General features: G+C 42.1%; 1 protein-coding gene and 1 long non-coding RNA gene across 2 annotated transcripts in view; one reads left to right on the forward strand and one right to left on the reverse strand.

Moving 5' to 3' along the window:
• Positions 1 to 94: 94 nt before the first annotated feature.
• Positions 95 to 25,470, reverse strand: part of LOC133558954 (uncharacterized) — a 91,628-nt gene continuing 66,252 nt past the window's right edge. The window contains exons 3-4 of the long non-coding RNA XR_009808066.1: positions 3,140 to 3,300; positions 95 to 411 (exon numbers count right to left, since the gene is read on the reverse strand). This is a non-coding gene — a long non-coding RNA (uncharacterized LOC133558954). The remainder of the gene's footprint in view (positions 412 to 3,139; positions 3,301 to 25,470) is intronic.
• The window catches only part of trim8a (tripartite motif containing 8a), a 64,038-nt gene continuing 45,256 nt past the window's right edge, over positions 6,689 to 25,470 (forward strand). The window contains exons 1-3 of the mRNA XM_061910147.1: positions 6,689 to 6,784; positions 6,863 to 7,015; positions 19,980 to 20,573. Of these exons, the coding sequence (XP_061766131.1) occupies positions 20,001 to 20,573 (573 nt within the window). The 5' untranslated portion in view covers positions 6,689 to 6,784; positions 6,863 to 7,015; positions 19,980 to 20,000. The remainder of the gene's footprint in view (positions 6,785 to 6,862; positions 7,016 to 19,979; positions 20,574 to 25,470) is intronic.

A 25,470-nucleotide genomic window follows, 5' to 3' on the forward strand; every position in this document is an offset into this window, starting at 1 on the left:
CACCTGTTTGCTCTAATTCCAAATGTTCGTTACCTTCCATAGTTAAGTTGTTGTTTCCATTTATAGGACATCTGTGACAATGAATAGCATAACTGTACTTTGATTTAAAAAAGGACCACATACTTAAGTGTTGACTGTTACTGCATCATGAAGCTATGTTCATTTTTTTAAATAGTATTTTCAAAAAGGGCCGCACCATAGTGGGAAAACAAGGTGACTACTTTCTTAACTGTGTTTCATTGTATTTACCAATCGGCAGTATGTGAAAATACAGTCTAAACATCAAAAAATGCCACAAACTCAAGTCAGCCATTTTGAATATTCTGCCCCAAATACCTTCGGCTGTTTCCGGAGACTGACGTCACTGGAGGAACTCTTCAGCACTCTGACCATGTTATCAGATCAATCATTCTGCAAATACACAACCAGTAGAAATAGGAGTGCTGTCTATCATTCACAATCCCTATACAAGACATGAACACATGTTTTTCTTTTTTAGGCATTATGAGTCATAAAAAAATCGGTTAAAAATCACGGAGTTAATGGGGGTCACTATTTAGCCCACAAAACTCTATATAACCATCCAAAACCCACAAACAATACTGTATATCTCGTGACCTGAATATTAACCAAATATTAGTGACATTATAAGGGCTAACGCAGACAAAGTATTATTTTTAGAATTAATAACCGAGAGCTTGAACTAATTAACGTGGACCCCGACTTAAAGATGTTGAAAAACGTTTTCCGGTGTTATCATTTAATGGTAAGTTGTACGGAATACTGTCTTGTGCAATCTACTAATGAAGGTTTCAATCAATCAAAAAAAAGAGATTTAATGTAATTATAAAATGAAATTGAAGACGGCGGTAATGCAACACATAGCTCGGTTGGTAGAATGGCCGTGCCAGCAACTTAAGGGTTACAGGTTCGATCCCCGCTTCCGCCATCCTAGTCACTGCCGTTGTGTCCTTGGGCAAGACACTTTACCCACCTGCTCCCAGTGTCACCCACACTGGTTTGAATGTAACTTAGATATTGGGTTTCACTATGTAAAGCGCTTTGAGTCCCCTAGAGGGGGGGGGGTTGCCCACATCTGAGGTCCTCTCCAAGGTTTCTCATAGTCAGCATTGTCACTGGCGTCCCACTGGATGTGAATTCTCCCTGCCCACTGGGTGTGAGTTTTCCTTGCCGTTTTGTGGGTTCTTCCGAGGATGTTGTAGTCGTAATGATTTGTGCAGTCCTTTGAGACATTTGTGATTTGGGGCTATATAAATAAACATTGATTGATTGGTTGATTGAGTCACTCGAGAAAAGCGCTATATAAATATAATTCACTTCACTTCACATAGGGATGCAAACTGCTGTAAAACTATTAAGAAGAAGAAGCTCACGCAGCAACAGCGACGTTGAGCCGGCGATGTCTTGTTATTGTTTATGCTAGTGGTTCTCTAAATTTTTTCAGTGATGTACCCCCCTTCCTCCCACTTCCAAAGACATGCACCTGGGGATAGGTTGATTGGCAACACTAAATTGGCCCTAGTGTGTGAATGTTGTCTGTCTATCTGTGTTGGCCCTGCGATAAGTTGGCGACTTGTCCAGAGTGTACCCTGCCTTCCGCCCGATTGTAGCTGAGATAGGCGCCAGCGCCCCCCGCAACCCCGAAAGGGAATAAGCGGTAGTAAATGGATGGATGGATGGGATGGTACACCCTGTGAACATTTTTTTAATCCAAGTACCCCCTAATCAGAGCAAAGCATTTTTGGTTGAAAAAAAGAGATAAAGAAGTAAAATATAGCACTATTGATGTGGCGACTTGTCCAGGGTGTACACCGCCTTCCGCCCGATTGTTGCTGAGATAGGCACCAGCGCCCCCCGCAACCCAAAAGGGGAATAAGCGGTAGAAAATGGATGGATGGATGTATACAGCACTATGTCATCAGTTTCGGATTTATTAAATTGTATAACAGTGCAAAAATATTGCTCATTTGTAGTGGTCTTTCTTGAACTATTTGGAAAAAAAACATATAAAAGTAAGTAAAAACTTGTTGAAAAATAAACAAGTGATTCAATTATGAATAAAGATTTCTACACATAAAAGTAATCAACTTAAAGTGCCCTCTTTGGGGATTGTAATACAGATCCATCTGGATTCATGTACTTAATTTAAAACATTTATTCACAAAAAAAGAAATATTTAACATCAATATTTATGGAAAATGTCCACAAAAAAATCTAGCTGTCAACACTGAATATTGCATTGTTGCATTTCTTTTCAGTTTATGAACTTACATTCATATTTTGTTGAATTATTATTCAATGAATATATTTATAAAGGATTTTTGAATTGTTACTATTTTTAGAATATTTTTTAAAAATCTCACCTACCCCTTGGCATACCTTCAAGTACCCCCATTTGAGAACCACTGCTTTATGCTATGACGGCATCGCTTCTAGGCTTGTCCAACTTATTCTACATTATAAAGCATGGCGGCCGGCCATAACAAAATAAAAGCAGCCACACCTTAAAAAAAATAGAATTTTACCTGAAAACAAATTCAGGAAATATCATGTATTATAGCTTTCAGAAGAAGTCACGCTAAGTCTGATGCTCTTTTTAACTTTTTTTGCCAATCTCATGTTAACAACCGACACGTATTCTCTCCGTGCACTTTGGACACCACTGCTCTAGTTTAACTGAACTTACAACACAAGCAATGCCAAACTATTAATCGATTTAAACTATTATACAAACATGGGGTCTGGTTCAAATGTAGAGATGAGAGTCTTTAAATAGACCTGCTGTCTCAAAGTGTTAACTCAATGTTTCCTTACCATTATTGCTATGTTGTCTCTTACCATTGTTGGTATGTTCCTTCTTCCTACATCGTTGATAGAAATTATTGTTACAGTGTAATGATTATTGTTACCTGTGGTAATGCCCCCATGACACAACATTTGTATTATAATACTTGAACTAACAGTAAAACTCAATGTATTAATAATCACTGAATGGAGAACTGGAGGTGGTATTAAATAAATTATGTTCTTCCAACTCCCTTTCAGGCAAAACTGGATCATCATGCTTACATACTGGACATTACCTTTTGTATTATATTAAATATTATGTGTTGTCTACCTTGTTCTTCTTTTTCATGTCATCGTCTATCTGTGTTGGCCCGGCGATGAGGTGGTGACTTGTCCAGGGTGTACTCCGCCTTCCGCCCGAATGCAGCTGAGATAGGCTCCAGCACCCCTCGAAACCCCGAAAGGGACAAGCGGTAGAAAATGGATGGATGCCTGAAAAAAATGAATAAGTGATCCCAGAGTAAAGTGAATTATATTTATATAGCGCTTTTCTCTGGTGACTCAAAGTGCTTTTACATCGTAAAATCCAATATCTAAGTTACATTTAAACCAGTGTGGGTGGCACTGGGAGCAGGTGGGTAAAGTGTCTTGCCCAAGGACACAAAGGCAGTGACTAGGATGGCGGAAGCGGGGATCGAACCTGGAGCCCTCAAGTTGCTGGCACGGCCACTCTACCAACTGAACTATACCGCTTTATTATTGTGATTAATAAATGGTGTAGATCAGTGGTTCTCAACCTTTTTTCAGTGATGTACCCCCTGTGAACATTTTTTTAATTCAAGTACCGTCTAATCAGAGCAAAAAAATTTTGGTTGAAAAAAAGAGATAAAGAAGTAAAATACAGCACTATGTCATCAGTTTTGTAGTTTATTAAATTGTATAACAGTGCAAAATGTTGCTAATTTTTACTAGTCTTTCTTGAACTATTTGGAAAAAAAGATATAAAAATAACGAAAAACTTGTTGAAAAATAAACAAGTGATTAAATTATAAAGATTTCTACACATAGAAGTAATCATCAACTTAAAGTGCCCTCTTTGGGGATTGTAATAGAGATCCATCAACTTAATTCTGAACATTTCTTCACAAAAAATACGTCTTTATATTTATGGAACATGTCCACAAAAAATCTAGCTGTCAACACTGAATATTGCATTGTTGTATTTCTTTTCACAGTTTATGAACTTACATTCATATTTTGTTGAAGTATTATTCAATAAATATATTTAGAAAGGATTTTTGAATTGTTGCTATTTTTAGAATATTTTTAAAAAAATCTCACTTACACCTTGGCATACCTTCAAGTACCCCCATTTGAGAACCACTGGTGTAGATTGTAACAATAACTGACCTGAATTTCCAATAATATACAAAGATATTATAAAAGTACTGCGATGAGGTGGCGACTTGTCAAGGGTGTACAACGCCTTCCGTCCGATTGTAGCTGAGATAGGCACCAGCGCGACCCCAAAGGGAATAAGTGTAGGAAATGGATGGATGGATTAGTAATCATCAACTTAAAGTGCCCATTTTGGGGATTGTAATAGAGATCCATCTGGATTCATGAACTTAATTCTAAACATTTCTTCACAAAAAGATAAATATTTAACAATTTTTATGGAACATGTCCACAAAAAATCTAGCTGTCAACACTGAATATTGCATTGTTGCAGAGGAGCTCAAAGTAAAGCCGCTGCTCCTCCACATCGAGAGGAGCCAGATGAGGTGGTTCGGGCATCTGGTCAGGATGCCACCCGAACGCCTCCCTAGGGAGGTGTTTAGGGCACGTCCAACCGGTAGGAGGCCACGGGGAAGACCCAGGACACGTTGGGAAGACTATGTCTCCCGGCTGGCCTGGGAACACCTTGGGACCCCCCGGGAAGAGCTAGACGAAGTGGCTGGGGAGAGGGAAGTCTGGGCTTCCCTGCTTAGGCTGCTGCCCCCGCGACCCGACCTCGGATAAGCGGAAGAGATTGGATGGATGGATGCCATTTCTTTTCACAGTTTATGAACTTACATTGTTGAAGTATTATTCAAAAAATATATAAAGGATTTTTGAATTGTTGCTATTTTTAGAATATTTAAAAAAAAATCTCACGTACCCCTTGGCATACTTTCAAGTACCCCCAGGGGTACGCATACCCCCATTTGAGAACCACTGGTGTAGATTGTGACAATAACTGACCTGAATTTCCAATAATATACAAAGATATTATAAAAGTACGAGGTGGCGACTTGTCCAGGGTGTACAACGCCTTCCGTCCGATTGTAGCTGAGATAGTCACCAGCGCGACCGCAAAGGGAATAAGTGTAGGAAATGGATGGATGGATTAGTAATCATCAACTTAAAGTGCCCTCTTTGGGGATTGTAATAGAGATCTATCTGGATTTATCAACTTAATTCTAAACATTTCTTCACAAAGAGAGAAATCTTTAACATCAATATTTATGGAACTTATCCACAAAAAATCTAGCTGTCAACACTGAATACTGCATTGTCGCATTTCTTTTCACAGTTTATGAACTTACATTCATATTTTATTGAAGTATTATTCAATAAATATATTTATAAAGGATTTTTTAATTGTTGCTATTTTTAGAATATTTAAAAATAAATCTCACATACCCCTTGGCATACTTTCAAGTACCCCCATTTGAGAACCACTGGTGTAGATTGTGACAATAACTGACCTGAATTTCCAATAATATACAAAGATATTATAAAAGTACTGCGATGAGGTGGCGACTTGTCCAGGGTGTACACTGCCTTCCGCCCGATTGTAGCTGAGATAGGCACCAGCGCGACCCCAAAGGGAATAACCCGTAAAAAATGGATGGATGGATTAGTAATCATCAACTTAAAGTGCCCATTTTGGGGATTGTAATAGAGATCCATCTGGATTTGTCAACTTAAATCTAAACATTTCTTCACAAAAAGAGAAATATTTAACATCAATATTTATGGAACATGTCCACAAAAAATCTAGCTGTCAACACTGAATATTGCATTGTTGCAGAGGAGCTCAAAATAAAGCCACTGCTCCTCCACATCGAGAGGAGCCAGATGAGGTGGTTCGGGCATCTGGTCAGGATGCCACCTAGGGAGGTGTTAAGGGCACGTCCAACCGGTATGAGGCCATGGGGAAGACCCAGGACACACTTTGGGAAGACTATGTCTCCCGGCTGGCCTGGGAACGCCTTGGGATCCCCCGGGAAGAGCTAGACGAAGTGACTTGGGAGAGGGAAGAAGATGGATGGATGGATGCCATTTCTTTTCACAGTTTATGAACGTACATTGTTGAAGTATTATTCAAAAAATATATAAAGGATTTTTGAATTGTTGCTATTTTTAGAATATTTTAAAAAAATCTCACGTACCCCTTGGCATACTTTCAAGTACCCCCTTTTGAGAACTACTGAGATTGTGACAATAACTGACATTAATTTCCAATAATATACAAAGATATTATAAAAGTACTGCGATGAGGTGGCGACTTGTCCAGGGTGTACAGCGCCTTCTGCCCGATTATAGCTGAAATAGGCACCAGCGACCCCAAAGGGAATAAGCCGTAGAAAATGGATGGATAAAAGTATTATATTATAGCAATTCATGTTGGCCAGCAGGTTATATAATCATCCCCCCTTTTACTGCCGGATGGAAAAACAAAAAGTTATCAGCTCCATGTTGTGCTCACAACTTTATTCCATTTTATTTAATGGGGCCCCGGGGGGTGGGGTGGGGGGGGGGCCTCGCCTCTAAAAAGTAATTGCTGCTGACTCCCAGCCTGCTGGCCCCTCCTCCGGCTCCTCCCCTCCCCGTGAATGTATCAACTCTGACGGGTCATGTTAGCAGAGTGGGCCGGTCTGCCTGGACGCGCGTAGCTACCTTCCGACCACTTTTACATCTGCCTTTCACGGTTCGTCGGCGAAATAAACACCGAATAGTAGCAACTAATATTGTTTTTGTTTTATTTTGTTTTTTTTTTTTAATAAAGACGATCCGGTGCTAGGTGGGTGATCGCTACACCGGAGCTCGCCGCCTGCGTGGACGCAGAGGCGCTGCCTCATCGCCGGGCTCGGACGACGAGAGACTCCGCGGTGTGGAAGGTGCGCTGGAGTGTGTGGAGGACATGGAAAAGAAGTAGTTGGTACGTCGCTTTTTTTTCTCCTCCTTTCGTCCATTGTTGACAATTCCGACGGTATTGATCGCGTAGGACGTAAAGCAGAGCTGTGGCGTTACAATAATAATCATAAAAAAAAAAAAAAAATGACTGCGTGGCTCAGCGTGACATTTCTGCTTTTGCAGCAAGTTGACACTTTTTTTTTTTTCTTCCGATACGCCTCTGCTTGCATTGCCCGTTGACAACTGACACAAAACAAATACATTTTCCATCAACTATACGGAGTTCGAGATCATATTAACCGAAAAATGTAGGACCTTAAAAATGAGTTTTAAACATTATGAACCACCTGCTTAATGAGTACACTAGATTGTTCTCTTCGGTGTTATGTTACTTGGATAGTTTATGACGACATCTGCTTTTAGTGCAGGGGGTCTCAAACACGCGGCCCGTGGGCCAATTGGGGCGGCATAGCTCGGTTGGTAGAGTGGCCGTGCCAGCAACTTGAGAGTTGCAGGTTCGATTCCCGCTTGTGCCATCCTAGTTACTGCCGTTGTGTCCTTGGGCAAGACACTTTACCCACCTGCTCCCAGTGCCACCCACACTGGTTTAAATGTAACTTAGATATTGGGTGTCACTATGTAAAGCGCTTTGAGTCACTTGAGAAAAGCGCTATATAAATATAATTCACAATTCACTAATTGCGGCCCACGAGACGCCGCACCTTGATGTGAAAATTTACTGCTGGTGCGGCCCGCCAGTATTATACAAATGGCGCTTTCCAGCGTCATTTTTCTATACTCTCGATTTTTTTCGGGAGACTCCCATTTTTTGGTGCTCCTCCCAGACAGATTTCACTGGGGCACGTGCCCCAGTGAATATTTCACCAGTAAAAAAAACAAAACGCTTCAGAGTTTTAAGTTTTGGGACGGCGTGGCGCAATGGGAGAGTGGCCGTGCGCAACCCGAGGGGCCCTGGTTCAAATCCCACCTAGTACCAACCTCGTCACGTCCGTTGTGTCCTGAGCAAGACACTTCACCCTTGCTCCTGATGGGTGCTGGTTAGCGCCTTGCATGGCAGCTCCCTCCATCAGTGTGTGAATGTGTGTGTGAATGGGTAAATGTGGAAGTAGTGTCAAAGCGCTTTGAGTACCTTGAAGGTAGAAAAGCGCTATACAAGTACAACCCATTTATCATTTATTTATTGAAGTCTACATAACATAGACAACGGGCTTCACGGTGGCAGAGGGGTTAGTGCGTCTGCCTCACAATACAAAGGTCCTGCAGTCCTGGGTTCAAATCCAGGCTCGGGATCTTTCTGTGTGGAGTTTGCATGTTCTCCCCGTGAATGCGTGGGTTCCCTCCGGGTACTCCGGCTTCCTCCCACTTCCAATGACATGCACCTGGGGATAGGTTGATTGGCAACACTAAATTGGCCCTAGTGTGTGAATGTTGTCTGTCTATCTGTGTTGGCCCTGCGATGAGGTGGCGACTTGTCCAAGGTGTACCCCGCCTTCCGCCCGATTGTAGCTGAGATAGGCGCCAGCGCCCCCGCCACCCCAAAAGGGAATAAGCCATAGAAAATGGATGGATGGATGGAACATAGACAACAGCACACATACTACTTAGTATTGTAATTGATTGCTACTGTATTCACTCCACGTAACAATGAGCACATGGCTAATTAATATGGTAATTTATTCACGTGTGGATCGAGACTTCAGTTGAGAGAGAGAGAGAGAGGATGAGAATCACTGCTGAGTTAGGTAACGTTAGCCAACAACAATTTGTTAATTACATTATTTTGATTTTGATTTGACTCAAACTGTAACTCCTAGATCAGGGGTCAGGAACCTTTTTGGCTGAGAGAGCCATGAAAGCCAAATATTTCAAAATGTATTTCCGTGAGATATTTTTTAACACTGAATACAATTAAATGTGTGCATGTTTAAGTAAGACCAACATTTTTAGAGTACAATAAGTCTCTTACTCGTTTGGACAACATTGTTATTCTAAAGCTAACCAATAATAAATATAAGACTTCTCAGCATTAATGCGACTTCTTGAACAGGTGTGGTAGAAAACGGATGGGTGGATTAAAATGCATGAGAATGTTATTTTTAACAATGTGATTACCAGCGGAATTATTTATTACTCATCATGTCACCTTAAATTTATCTGAGAGCCAGATGCAGTCATCAAAAGAGCCACATCTGGCTCTAGAGCCATAGTTTCCCTATCCCTGTCCTAGATGGATTTAAGAAAGTTATTTGCCCGCAGCAGAGAAGAAGCAGCAGGAATGAGAGATGTAAGTGAAGTCCTAGCTAGCTAAGCAACATCATTGTCTTAAGTTGATGCTAACGTTATTCCTTGTATCAAAACAAACATATTCATTTTCTGTACGAGCTGTCGGGGGAATTTCCAATGAACATGAAACATAATGTTGGTTATTGTCTGCTGCTTCTGCATCAATGATGATTTGGAGTCAGCATGTGTGAGTTGAGTGCTTCTCAAATGCTTTATCTTCAGGAAGAAAAACATTTTTCCATATCATCAAGTCGTGAGCCAAATTTTTAAATCATTCAAGTTTATTTCACAGAAAAATAGCACAGTAGACTTGTCTTGTTAATCGCTGTGACTTTGACTAAAATAATCTTGTTTTGTCACCAGAAAAATGGCTACAGCTAAAGCATCTGGTTTTGTTTCCAGAAAAAATTGTAACATTTCTGTATTTGTTTTCAGAAAGATGGCTGAAAATATCGGGTTTTGTTGCCCCATTTAGATTTTTAAAACACATATTTCCATGTATGTCCTGAGTCCTCCTCCAACTTGTTAGTCGGTTTGCCTTTTGCTAAAATACTCACTAATAGTCACTAGAAAAATGGCTAAAAATATCTGGTTTTGTTGCCACAATTTTTTTTCTCCTTAAACTTTTTTCCATGCACACATGTGACTGCGACTCACTGAAAATGACACACAATCCACTTTTATGTCGCGACCCAGCAGTTGGGAACCACTGGTCAACTGTATAACAGTTACTGTAATATTTCCATGTCTGTCCAGAGTGATTGACCACTTTGCAAAAATGAAAAGGAGACGTTACAGTTTACTTCTCAGAAAAAGATTCCCTGAACAGACACACAACAGTTGTTCATTTATTCTACTACTGTGGCTTTATTGTTTTGTGTATATTTTATAGTTTTGTGTATCTGAAATAGGATTAGCCACATTGCCATAAATGGAAATTAGATAATATAAAAGAACCCAGAGATGTAGGGGTGCTTTATTTTTTGTTTTACTTTTGTAGATGTTAAATTTGCAGATGATTACTGCAATAAATATTTCAAAAATATTCATTGCTCTTCCTTTTTGCTTTTACCAGTAGCAGTTTAGAAGTCTGGGGTAAAAAAGTGCACAAGTAGGTCAAATGCATGAGTTAATTTCAGGTGGTTAATCACAGATCCATACAACATCATCTGATATGATTTCATACTTTAAAGCACTATTTATGTATTTTTTATGATAAATAAGTGCTAAAAATGTTTTCGCTTGCGCGCTTTGCACGCTCACATGAATTGTTTGTGCCCCAGTACAGTATTAGGTCTAGTGACGCCCCTGGCCCCTCCAGGAGTTAACTTTCCCCGAGTTTCACCCGAATTACAATATTCAGGGGGTACCGTGGAGACACTGCCATTACTGACCTCTACAACCTGTACAAACCGTACACCAGCCCAGGCATAAGTTGTATTAAGATTCTGTAGATGCAGTAAGCGACTGCAAGACATACTTGATCAACAGCCACACAGGTCACACTGAGGGTGGCCGTATAAACAACTTTAACACTGTTACAAATATGTGCCACACTGTGAATCCACACCAAACATGAATGAAAAACACATTTTGGGGGAACATCCATCCGCACATAAACACAACAGAACAAATACCCAGAATCCCATGCAGCCCTAACTCTTCCGATCTACAATATACACCCCGCGGCCCGCAAGATGTTATTTTGCGTCCCGCACATAATGTGAAAATGGTGTGGCCCGCGAGTTTCATATGAATGACACTTTACAGCGTCATACTTGTATACCCTGGATTTTTCCGGGAGACTCCCAATCGTCAGTGCCCCTCCAGGGGTAATCATTCTCCCGAATGTCACCCAAACAACAGTATTAAGGGGACACCATGGAGGCACTGCCTTTAGCGTCCTCTATAACCTGAACAAATAGGGTGCCAGCTCAGCCTCATGTTGTATTTGGATTCTGTCGACGCAGTAAGCGACTGCAAGACATAGTTGATCAACAGCCGCACAGGTCACACTGAGGGTGGCCGTATAAACAACTTTAACACTTACAAATATGTGCCACACTGTGAATCCACACCAAACAAGAATGACAAACACATTTTGGGGGAACATCCGCACATAAACACAACAGAACAAATACCCAGAATCCCATGCAGCTCTAACTCTTCCGGGCTACAATATACACCCCCCGCGGCCCACGAGACGCCATTTTGCGTCCCGCACATAATGTGAAAATGGTGCGGCCCGCGAGTTTTATATGAATGACACTTTACAGCGTCATACTTGTATACCCTGGATTTTTCCGGGAGACTCCCAATGGTCAGTGCCCCTCCAGGGGTAATCATTCTCCCGAATGTCACTCAAACAACAGTATTAAGGGGACACCATGGAGGCACTGCCTTTAGCGTCCTCTACAACCTGTACAAATAGGGTGCCACCTCAGCCTCATGTTATATTTGGATTCTGTAGACGTAGTAAGCGACTACAAGACATAATTGATCAACAGCCATACAGGTCACACTGGGGGTGGCCGTATAAACAACTTTAACACTGTTACAAATATGTGCCAAACTGTGAATCCATACCAAACAAGAATGAAAAACACATTTTGGGGGAACAGCCGCACATAAACACAGCAGAACAAATACCCAGAATCCCATGCAGCCCTAACTCTTCCGGGCTACAATATACACCCCCTCGGCCCACGAAACGTTATTTTGCAGCCCGCACATAATATGAACATTTAATGTTGGTGCGGCCCGCGAGTTTTATATGAATGACACTTTACAGCGTCATACTTGTATACCCTGGATTTTTCCGGGAAACTCCCAATCGTCAGTGCCCCTCCAGGGGTAATCATTCTCCCAAATGTCACTCAAACAACAGTATTAAGGAGACACCATGAAGACACTGCCTTTAGCGTCCTGTACAACCTGTACAAATAGGGTGCCAGCTCAGCCTCATGTTGTATTTGGATTCTGTCGACGCAGTAAGCGACTGCAAGACATAGTTGATCAACGGCCACACAGGTCACACTGAGGGTGGCCGTATAAACAACTTTAACACTGTTACAAATATGTGCCACACTGTGAATCCACGCCAAACAAGAATGAAAAACACATTTTGGGGGAACATCCGCACATAAACACAACAGACAAATACCCAGAATCCAATGCAGCCCTAACTCTTCCGGGCTACATGTACACCCCTGCTTCCCCCAAACCCGCCCCCTATTGTAGCCCGGAAGAGTTAGGGCTGCATTTGTTTCCGGGTATTTGTTCTTTTTATGTTGTGTTTCGGTGCGGATGTTCTCCCAAAATGTGTTTGTCAATCTTGTTAGGTGTGGGTTCACAGTGTGGCGCATATTTGTAACAGTGATAAAGTTGTTTATATAGCCACCCTCAGTGTGACCTGTGTGGCTTGCAGTCACTTCCGTGGATCTGCTGAAGCTTCATACAAAATGTGACTGATTGTATGGTGGAAAAGCAGACGAGACGGCAGGTTGAAGAGGACACTAAAGGCAGTGCTATCACGGCACGCCCTTCATATTGTTTTCCGGGTGAATATAGGGAGAATGATTGCCCCGGGCGATAGACGGGAGGGGCACTGATATTCGGGTGTTTCCCGGAAAGATCGCGAGAGTTGGCAAGTATGTTGCTAGGGCGGGAAAGCCATTTAAAGAAGGTGAAATCATTAAAAAGTGCATGTTAGATTTCTTTAAAGAAATATTTTCTTGTTGCCTAGCCTCACCCAGTTTCTGCATCCAGTGGCCCCCAGGTAAATTGAGTTTGAGACCCCTGATGTAGATGGAGAGGGTGTGTGACGTTTATATGTTCTCAGTATTCACTAGGGATGATGTTCGAAAACCGTTTCTCCCGGTTGTTTGATAAGAAAAGAACCGATTCCATGGAAACAAATCAGTTTTTGAGAAACGGTTCCGGGCTTCACGGTGGAAGAGGGGTTAGTGAATTATATTTATATAGCGCTTTTCTCTAGTGACTCAAAGCGCTTTACATAGTGAAACCCAATATCTAAGTTACATTTTTTTAAACCAGTGTGGGTGGCACTGGGAGCAGGTGGGTAAAGTGTCTTGCCCAAGGACACAACGGCAGTGACTAGGATGGCGGAAGCGGGAATCGAACCTGCAACCCTCAAGTTGCTGGCACGGCCGCTCTACCAACCGAGCTATGCCGGTTAGTGCGTCTGCCTCACAATACGAAGGTCCTGCAGTCCTGGGTTCAAATCCAGGCTCGGGATCTTTCTGTGTGGAGTTTGCATGTTCTCCCCGTGAATGCGTGGGTTCCCTCCGGGTACTCCGGCTTCCTCCCACTTCCAAAAACATGCACCTGGGGATAGGTTGATTGGCAACACTAAATTGGCCCTAGTGTGTGAATGTTGTCTGTCTATCTGTGTTGGCCCTGCGATGAGGTGGCGACTTGTCCAGGGTGTACCCCGCCTTCCGCCCGATTGTAGCTGAGATACGCGCCAGCACCCCCCGCCACCCCAAAAGGGAATAAGCAGTAGAAAATGGATGGATGGATGGAGAAACGGTTCCTGTTATGGAAACCCGCATATTAAACAAAAAGATTTGGTTCTTTATTCGAATCCTTTGGAACGAATCTCGTGTCACAGGAAATGACGTAGCTAAGTCCTTCGGCGGCAGATACAGAAGCAGCAACAACAACCTACTCAGTGGCCTAGTGGTTAGAGTGTCCGCCCTGAGATTGTTAGGTTGTGAGTTCAAATCCTGGCCGAGTTATACAAAAGTCTCTAAAAATGGGACCCATTGCCTCCCTGCTTGGGACTCAGCATCAAGGGTTGGAATTGGGGGTTAAATCACCATAAATGAATCCCGGGCGCGGCACCGCTGCTGCTCACTGCTCCCCTCACTTCCCAGGGGGTGATCAAGGGGATGGGTCAAATGCAGAGGACAAATTTCACCACACATAGTGTGTGTGTGACAATCATTGGTACTTTAAATTTAACTTAACAATGGACCGGAAAAAAACGCTCCAAGGCATGGTTTCACTTTACTAAGAAATACATATTTTTTTAGGTGGCCCACTTAAAGGGGCACTGACAGTCTATATTTATTTATTTTATACATTTTTTTTGGGGGGGGGGGTAACAACATCCATCCATTTACTACCGCTGGAGCCTATCTCAGCTGCATTCGGGCGGAAGGTGGGCTACACTCTGGACAAGTCGCCATCTAATCGTAGACCCAACAAAGGTAGACCCAATAGTCAATATTTATTTATTTATTCAATTTTATTTTTGTCTTAAAAAATAAAAGTGAGCTTTCGTTAAACCAAGTATTGTGTTTGTTTTCCATATACAACAACCCTTCTGGATTCGATAAGAGAATCGATAAGGAATCGGTTCGATAAGAGGATTCGATAATGGCATCGAAATCCATAATTTCTTAAGAAACATCATCCTTAATATTTACTGTTTTATAGATCATAGTTAAAATTGTAAATCCCACATTATTCTTTTTCATGTACATTCTTGGGTGTCTCATTCAGTAAAAAAATGTACAATTCCATTCTGTTTTTTAAGGCGGTCTTCATAATGTTTTTAGCATTCAATCAGGCATTGTTGTGAGTTTATTTTAATTAGTTTTCCTAAAAATAGATATATCGGCCCCCAGACACATTTTTTCCTCAAAATTTTGTCCTCCGAGTCAAACTAATTGCCAAGGCCTGCACTATATCGTGCTCCTATATTATGTTGCTGATCAATATGATTTTTTTTAATGATCTAATTTTATTTTCATGTATGAAATGGTTCAAACAACGTTTATAGTTTAAAATGAACTGGACTCTCAAACCGTCATGAATAATTTGCAATAACCCACTTGGCATCCAAGGCAGCTGGTCACTCAGGATGTGGGTTCGGACCAGTGAGGTCATTGTGAACTGTGCAACCCGTCGAGGCAACTGTGATTCAGGGCGATATCAATACTCTTTGATTCATTTAAAACAGGTTAAAACAATTTACAATTTCAAATGAATGCACTTGAAAATTTGTTTACAGACTAAAAAAACAATGTTAATAAAGTTATCTGTGACGCTTGCGGGGCATCGTGCGGGTTCGTTCTTTCTTGATGCTGTCAGGCTACGGACACAGCGTGAAGGTAAGAAACAAACATTTATTTAATAAATAAAACAGACTATGACACATAAAAACTGGTACAAGGCACAAAAGGCAAAACAAGCAAACTTAGCATGGGAGCTAGAAAAAAACAAAGCGCTAGCATGTGAGCTAGAGAACTAACAAAGGATTAGCGCGGAAGCTAGCAAGTACAGATCAGGTAATCAAAGTCGTCACACAAACTAGGAAGCAAGGTCGAATCAACGGAAAAGGCAGGCTTAAATAAGGCAGTAATCACAAGGCAGGTGCGCGTCAATAAACAAGTGGCAGGTGAAACTAATAAGTAACTATGGAGACAAGATCAAGCAAGGAAGTGCAACCAGGAACTAAGGCAAACATTAGCAGAACATAATACAAAACATGACTCAAAACCTGAACATGATATGATCCGGGCAGCGGATCATAACAGTTATCATTGGTTATAAGTTGATCTTAATTTCTTTTTTGGTTTTCTTCGATATTAATAAGGACGTCATTTGATGCGAGGTATACTTATAACAATTTTCTAGACAAATTATACTATTTATAGTTGTGACGGAGACAGGGGAGGAGGCGCAACATGTTATCTTCTTCCTACGGGGGTGTAGCAGGATATAATTAAAAAGCACTGGTTTATATCAACAGGGACTTATATTGTCTTTTATTGTGGGTAGCATGGGTAGTTTCTTACCTAGCCCCTTTTGAATTCACATTGTTGGTATTCTACTATGAATGAATGAATGGTTTATTTTGAGCCATGCAAACAAAACAAAAGAATGACATAAAATACAAAAGAAATATATATATATACATTATTTTTACACCTACATTGAAAACATTACATGTGACTAATCTTTTGTAGATGTTAAGATGGGCTCAAAAGGGAGTGGGAAGAAGTAAACTTATTAGGTCCCACCCCATACATATACAATATATATATATACACAATATATAATACAATAATACATACATACATCCATTTTCTACCGCTTATTCATATATAATATAATTCAATTCAGTGGTTGCTGCATAGATGCTATATATTAGATTAGATTAGATAGTACTTTATTCATTCCGTCAGGAGACTTCCTTCAGGAAAATTACAATTTTCAGCACAATCCCATTCAAGATCAGACAAACATTACAGGGAGACAGAACAGGATCGCTGACGGGTCTGCCGGCTTCCAGCGCCCCTTACAAAAAAAGATGAGATACAGGTAAACAAGGGGGGGGGAATAGAAGATTAAAATGAAATAAAAAAAAATCGGTCTTAGCCTGGGCCTTGGAGAGGGGGTGCAGACTGAGGCCAAGGGAAAAAAAAAAAAAAAAAAAGATCTATATATAATACATTTAAATTCACACACACTTACATATATACATATGCACACACAGATACATACACAACACACACATATATACAATCCATATACATATATACACGTATATATATACATACATATACACACACACATGCATATACCCAAAATACACACACACACACACACACACACTATGTTCTATTGTAGTCTTTTGGGGTTTACCTGGGCAGTTCCTGCCATCTTTTTAAGCCACCATTACTCAAACACATTAACATCATTTTATTTTGGTAACCTGAATTACTGTGCTTTACCGGGATAGTTTCTTGCAACCCAACTTTATATGTACTCTTCCGGAGCATTCATTCACTTTTATGTCACACGGCGCTCGCATCATAGATGCACGTTTTGTCACCCCAAGATGCAAGAGGACCAGACAGGCAGGGATAGCAGGTAAGAGCTTGGTTTAATGTAAAAATAAAAACACTGGGACAAAAACTGAAAAAAGAAAAGGCGTGCCGAACGCACAGGAAGCTAAGCTAAAACTTAGCATGCAGTCCAAGAGTCCAAAAGTAACGTGCCGAGTGCACGAGAAGCTAAGGAGCAACTTAGCATAGAGACAAGATTAAGTGTTGCTTACAGCAAACAACGGATCAAGTCAGTCTACCCCAGGGCAGCTGTGGCTACTGATGTAGCTTACCACCACCAGGTGTGAATGAATGTTGGGTCCCACTTCTCTGTGAGCGCTTTGAGTGTTTAGAAAAGCACGATATAAATCTAAGTTATTAGTATTATATTAATCAATCAATGTTTATTTATATAGCCCTAAATCCCAAATGTCTCAAAGGACTGTACAAACCACTACGACTACAACATCCTCGGAAGAACCCACATAAGGGCAAGGAAAACTCACACCCAGTGGGCAAGGAGAATTCACACCCAGTGGGACGCCAGTGACAATGCTGACTATGAGAACCTTGGAGAGGACCTCAAATGTGGCCAACACCCCCCCTCTAGGGGACCGAAAGCAATGGATGTCGAGCGGGTCTAACATGATACTGTGAAAGTTCAATCCATAGTGGCTTCAGCACAGTCGCGAGAGTTCAGCTCAAAGCAGATCCAAGACAGCAGCGAGAGTCCCGTCCACAGGAAACCATCCCAAGCGGAGTCGGATCAGCATCGTAGAGATGTCCCCAACCGATACACAGGCGAGCGGTCCATCCTGGGTCTCGACTCTGGACAGCCAGTACTTCATCCATGGTCATCGGACCGGACCCCCTCCACAAGGGAGGGGGGGATATAAGAGAAAAAGAAAAGAAGCGGCAGATCAACTGGTCTAAAAAGGGGGTATATTTAAAGGCTAGAGTATACAAATGAGTTTTAAGATGAGACTTAAATGCTTCTACTGAGGTTAGCATCTCGAACTGTTACCGGGAGGGCATTCCAGAGTACTGGAGCCCGAACGGAAAACGCTCTATAGCCCGCAGACTTTTTTTGGGCTTTAGGAATCACTAATAAGCCGGAGTCTTTTGAACGCAGATTTCTTGCCGGGACATATGGTACAATACAATCGGCAAGATAGGCTGGAGCTAGACCGTGTAGTATTTTATACGTAAGTAGTAAAACCTTAAAGTCACATCTTAAGTGCACAGGAAGCCAGTGCAGGTGAGCCAGTACAGGCGTAATGTGATCAAACTTTCTTGTTCTTGTCAAAAGTCTAGCAGCCGCATTTTGTACCAACTGTAATCTTTTAATGCTAGACATGGGGAGACCCGAAAATAATACGTTACAGTAATCGAGACGAGACGTAACAAACGCATGGATAATGATCTCAGCGTCTTTAGTGGACAGAATGGAGCGAATTTTAGCGAAATATAGAACTGAGGTCGAAGGCAGCCTTAAATACTAAAGCAATAATCAAAACACAGGTGCGCATAAAAAACAAGAGCAGGTGGAACAAATGAGAAACCATGGTAACAAGATAAAACAAGGAAGAGCCAAACCAGGGATCGAAAGAGTCCAAAAAGAAACAGGAAACACCAAAGGACTCAAAAACCCTAACAATATATGATCCGGGCGGCGGATCATAACACTTTTGAGCAGGGGTGCCCATTACGTCGATCGCGAGCTACCAGTCGACCGCGGGGGGTGTGTCAGTCGATCTCCAGCCAGGCTTTTAAAAAAAATAGACCTAAAAATGAGTGATCATCAATCTTCACCAAGACGTCACTTAAATGACATTCACGGTACCGGAGGGTCTTGTGAGATGACGCTGGCTGCTGCAAGATCATTATTATGAAAATATGACCGAGAGGAAGGCGAGAAACACTTTTTATTTCAACAGACTCTCGCGCCGTACCTTCCGTCAAAACTCTAAAGGCCGACTGCACATTTCCTATCTTCACAATAAAAGCCCTGCTTCATGCTGCCTGCGCTAACTAAATACAGAGTCTCGGAAAACTGGCGTGCACAAGCGATCCCTCAGAAAGCTGGCGTGCACATCACTTGTGCACGCCAGCTTTCCGAGACTCTTATTTTGTTAGTGCAGGCAGCATGAAGCAGGGCTTTTATTGTGAAGATAGGAAATGTGCAGTCGGCTTTTAGAGTTTTGACGGAAGGGACGGCGCGAAAGTCTGTTGAAATAAAAAGTGTTTCTCGCCTTCCTCTCTGTCATTTTTTCATAATAATGAACTGGCAGCAGCCAGCGTCATCTCACAAGACCCTCGGGTGCCGTGAATGTCAATCAAACAAGCTACGGAATTTGCCGCCAATGTTTTTCTTGTAAAGTGTATGGAAGCTGGATGAATTAGATGCCAAAAACCAACCACTTTCATGTGGTATTGTACAGAAAGGACAACTTTTTTTCTCCTCCATTTGAAAATGTGGGCGTTATCATCATTACTGTCTGATTCCAATCAATGCAAGTCATCAGAATCAGGTAATACACCAACTTATATTCTTGTCTTTGTGAAAGAAAGACATCTATATGTGTTACACATGCTTGTATTATCATTAAACACATTTAACTTGTTTACAAAAATGTCTCTTTCATAAATAAATAAATATAAATGATATATATAAATGAGGTAGATCCCCTCGAGTTGGTCAATTGAAAAGTAGCTCGCCTGCAGAAAAAGTGTGGGCACCCCTGCTTTTGAGCATCACGGAAATGGCATTATTAATGTAATATTGGTATGTCTTGACATTATAGAGCTTTTCTTGTTTACTTTCAGAGTTTAAAGCCAGTTAAAGTCATGGATCTGAGTTGGAAAAACTACTTCGAAGAGGAGCTTCTTTGCCCCATCTGCCTGAATGTGTTCGAGGAACCCATCCAGCTGCAATGCAAGCACAACTTCTGCAAAGGCTGCATCTCAGAGGCTTGGGCTAAAGACAGCGGCACGGGGGTCCGCTGCCCCGAGTGCAACCACGAATACGAGCAGAAGCCTTTACTGGAGAAGAACTTCAAGCTGGCCAACATCGTCAAGAGGTTCAACGTGTTGGACTCCGAGAAGGCCCCGACCACGCTGCACTGCGTCCTGTGCAGACGAGGCCCGTCTTTGCCCGTCAGGAAGGTGTGCCTGCGCTGCAAGGAGCCCTGCTGCCAGATGCACGTGCACATGCACCTGCAGCAGCCGTGCGCGGCACCGGGTCACCTGCTTGTGGACGCAGAGGAGCTGAGCGCCTGGACCTGTCCGAGTCATGATGAGTACAGGCTGCTTCACTGCGAGGAGGAGCAGGTGGCTCTGTGCGCCTTCTGCTGTATCTCCCACTGCACCGGCAAAAGACACACCGTCTGTGACGTGGACACGCAACGCATGCAGATGCAGGTAAATACAAAACAAAAACAAAATGTCACTCATCGCTTTTAACCTTGGTCGTGGTGCCTTTGGCATGAGTTACAGTGGGGCAAAAAAAAGTATTTAGTCAGCCAGCGATTGTGCAAGTTCTCCCACTTAAAATGATGACAGAGGTCTGTAATTTTCATCATAGGTACACTTCAACTGTGAGAGACAGAATGTGGGAAAAAAATCCAGGAATTCACATTGTAGGAATTTTAAAGAATTTATTTGTAAATTATGTTGGGAAATAAGTATTTGGTCAACCATTCAAAGCTCTCACTGATGGAAGGAGGTTTTGGCTCAAAATCTCACGATTCGTTCTTTCCTTAACACGGATCAATCGTCCTGTCCCCTTAGCAGAAAAACAGCCTCAAAGCATGATGTTTCCACCCCCATGCTTCGCAGTAGGTATAAATAAATAAATAAATGGGTTGTACTTGTATAGCGCTTTTCTACCTTCAAGGTACTCAAAGCACTTTGACACTACTTCCACATTTACCCATTCACACACACATTCACACACTGATGGAGGGAGCTGCCATGCAAGGCGCCAACCAGCAACCATCAGGAGCAAGGGTGAAGTGTCTTGCTCAGGACACAACGGACGTGACGAGGTTGGTACTAGGTGGGATTTGAACCAGTGACCCTCGGGTTGCACACGGCCACTCTCCCACTGCGCCACGCCGTCCCGTATGGTGTTCTTGGGATGCAACTCAGTATTTTTCTTCCTCCAATTACACAGTATTTTGGACATCTGTGTTGCTGAATCTTTTGCAATTTGTTCAATTAATAATGGAGAAGTCAAAGTAGAAAGATGGAGGTGGGAAGCTTTAGTTTTTAGCCACACAAACATATGGTGTTTCCTTGTTTACTATGGATCAGAGCGGTCAAGCGAACATGGTTCCCGACCACTTGTCAACTGGCAGGTTTCGGTGAGAAAATTGTGGTAAAAAGTCGCCTCTTGCCGGAGATCAGCGGAGCTTGCGCCGTCCATGCAGCTACCGTGACTTCCCTCAGGCACTGGCGTCAACACACCCCTCCGACTATCAGGTACTATTTAACTCACTAAAACACTAGCAACACTATAGAAAGATAAGGGATTTCCCAGAATTATCCTAGTAAATGTGTCTAAAAACATCTGAATCGCTCTCAATGCAATCGCCTTTTTTTTTTTTTTTTCCTCTAGTCCTTCTCTATCAATATCCTCATCCACAAATCTTTCTTCCTCGCTCAAATTAATGGGGAAATTGTCGTTAAACTAAATTATGGTGGAAAATAAGTATTTGGTCAACCATTCAAAGCTCTCACTGATGGAAGGAGGTTTTGGCTCAAAATCTCACGATACATGGCCCCATTCATTCTTTCCTTAACACGGATCAATCGTCATGTCCCCTTAGCAGAAAAACAGCCCCAAAGCATGATGTTTCCACCCCCATGCTTCACAGTAGGTGTGGTGTTCTTGGGATGCAACTCAGTATTCTTCTTCCTCCAAACACGTCAAGTTGAGTTTATACAAAAATGGATACATGGATGATACAGCAGAGGATTGGGAGAATGTCATGTGGTCAGATGAAACCAAAATAGAACTTTTTGGTATAAACTCAACTCGTCGTGTTTGGAGGAATAAGAATACTGCGTTGCATCCCAAGAACACCACACCTACTGTGAAGCATGGGGGTGGAAACATCATGCTTTGGGGCTGTTTTTCTGCTAAGGGGACAGGACGATTGATCCGTGTTAAGGAAAGAACGAATGGGGCCATGTATCGTGAGATTTTGAGCCAAAACCTCCTTCCATCAGTGAGAGCTTTGAATGGTTGACCAAATACTTATTTCCCACCATAATTTACAAATAAATTCTTTAAAATTCCTACAATGTGAATTCCTGGATTTTTTTTCCACATTCTGTCCCTCACAGTTGAAGTGTACCTATGATGAAAATTACAGACCTCTGTCATCATTTTAAGTGGGAGAACTTGCACAATCGGTGGCTGACTAAATACTTTTTTGCCCTACTGTAAGTGCTGTGATTCAATGAGCAACCATTGAAAGTGAAGGTTAGAAGCACATAGTTTGTTTACAGTATATTCCACGGTCACTAGGAAGAAATACGCACACTGAGGACGCATTAACTGACGCATCACAGAAGGCCACAGAGTCAACACAGGTGGACTTTGATCTCTATATACAGTCATGGTTAAAAGTTTACATACACTTGTAAAGAACATAACATCATGGCTGTCTTGAGTTTCCAATAATTTGACCACAGAACCTTCCTCCAGAATGTCTTATCTTTGTCCATGTGATGTCAGATGAAACAAGAATGTAGCTGTTTGGCCACAATCCCCAGCAATCTGTTTGGAGGAGAAAAGGTGAAGCCTTTAAAGGCCTACTGAAATGAGATTTTCTTATTCAAACGGGGATAGCAGGTCCATTCTATGTGTCATACTTGATCATTTCACGATATTGCCATATTTTTGCTGGAAGGATTTAGTAGAGAACATCGACGATAAAGTTCACAACTTTTGGTCGCTGATAAAAACGCCCTGCCTGTACCGGAAGTAGCAGACGATGACATCACCGGTGTGAGGGCTCCTCACATCCTCACATTGTTTATAAAGTGAGACTCCAGCAGCAAGAGCTAGTTGGACCGAGAAAGCTACAATTTTCCCGTTAATTTGAGCAAGGATGAAAGATTTGTGGATGAAGATATTGAGAGTGAAGGACTAGAAAAAAATTCAAATAAAGTAAAAAAAAAAAAGGCGATTGCATTGGAAGCGATTCAGATGTTTTTAGACACATTTACTAGGATAATTCTAGGAAATCCCTTATCTGCCTATTGTGTTGCTAGTGTTTCAGTGAGTTAAATAGTACCTGATAGTCGGAGGGGTGTGTCCACGCCAGTCTCTGAGGGAAGTCACGGCAGCTGCATGGACAGCGCAAGCTCCGCTGATCTCCGGTAAGAGGCGACTTATTACCACAATTTTCTCACCGAAACCTGCCGATTGACATGTAGCCGAGATCCATGTTCGCTTGACCGCTCTGATCCATAGTAAAGCTTCACCTCTGGGAATTTTAAACAAGGACACATTATGTGTTTGTGTGGCTAAAGGCTAAAGCTTCCCACCTCCATCTTTCTACTTTGACTTCTCCATTATTAATTGAACAAATTGCAAAGGATTCAGCAACACAGATGTCCAAAATACTGTGTAATTGCGCGATGAAAATAGACGACTTTTAGCCGTAAGTGGTGCTGGGCTAATATGTCCCCTCCAACCAATAACGTCACGAACACGCGTCATCATTCCGCGACGTTTTCAACAGGAAACTCCGCGGGAAATTTAAAATTGCAATTTAGTAAACTAAAAAGGCCGTATTGGCATGTGTTGCAATGTTAATATTTCATCATTGATATATAAACTATCAGACTGCGTGGTCGCTAGTAGTGGCTTTCAGTAGGCCTTTAATCCCAGGAACACAATACCTACCGTCAAGCATGGCCTGTTTTGCTGCCAATGGAACTGGTGTTTTACAGAAAGTAAATGGAACAATGAAAAAGTAAGAGTACTTCCAAATTATTCAAGATAAGCTAGAATCATCAGCCCGGAGGTTGGGTCTTGGGCACAGTTGGGTGTTCCAACAGGACAATGACCCCAACACACACGTCAAAAGTAGTAAAGGAACGGCTAAATCAGGCTCGAATTAAGGTTTTAGAATGGCATCCCCAAAGTCCGGACTTAAACCTGTGGACAATGCTGAAGAAACAAGTCCATGTCCAGAAAACCAACACATTTAGCTGAACTACAGCACGGTGAAACAGGGGTTAGTACATGTCCCTCACAATACGAAGGTCCTGAGTTCAATCCCGGGTTCGGGGTCTTTCTGTGTGGAGTTTGCATGTTCTCCCCGTGACTGCGTGGGTTCCCTCCGGGTACTCCGGCTTCCTCCCACCTCCAAAGACATGCACCTGGGGATAGGTTGATTGGCAACACTAAATGGTCTCTAGTAGAGATACGCAGTTTGCGGTTTCATCCGCGGAGTCCGCAGGTAAACCGCGGGCCGGGCAGTTGACATGACGAAAAAATAGATTTTAATTAGATTCGGGCGGTTGGACCATCCGGAGATATTTGATATACATGGTTCTGGGATCGGTATCATTTGCCATTCAAAGAGCCATTTAAGACCCGTGTCATAAAGCGAAGAAGTCAATAGGAGACGCTATTATTCTCTTGAATGACTTCCGGCAGTCACCCAGAATATTAAATATTAGTGCGTGCTATGAAGCCATTGGCTTTGTCGCTTTCTACATTGTCAGTCCAGCATCATGTGTGTGTGGCTTCTGCGGCAACACGCACACGACTGCAAGGAATACTGGGTGACACAGAGTACACTAATGGTTGTGATATAAACAATTTTAACACTCTTAGTAATATGCGCCACGCTGTGAAGCCACACCAATTAAGAACGACAAACACATTTCAGGAGAACATCCTCACAGTAACCCAACATAAACGCAACACCACTAATACCCATAATCCTTTGTATTCATGACACATCCTGACGTCGGTAAGGTGGGCGGGGTTGGGGGCACTGGGGTGTAAAATATATTCAGGTTGTGTCATGAATACAAAGGATAATGGGTATTAGTTGTGTTGCATTTATGTTGTGTTACTGTGAGGATGTTCTCCCGAAATGTGTTTGTCAATCTTGTATTGTGTGGCTTCACAGCGTGGCGCATATTAGTAAGTGTTAAAGTTGTTTATATCACAACCATCAGTGTACTCTGTATCACCCAGTATGCCTTTCAATCTTATACGTGTGATTACGGAAGCTGCACACAACATGTTGCCGGACCAACAATCGGTTTGTAGATGTTGTTGAAGGTG

The sequence above is a fragment of the Nerophis ophidion genome, linkage group LG09 (assembly GCF_033978795.1).
Source record: "Nerophis ophidion isolate RoL-2023_Sa linkage group LG09, RoL_Noph_v1.0, whole genome shotgun sequence".
In the NCBI taxonomy this organism is placed as follows: domain Eukaryota; kingdom Metazoa; phylum Chordata; class Actinopteri; order Syngnathiformes; family Syngnathidae; genus Nerophis; species Nerophis ophidion.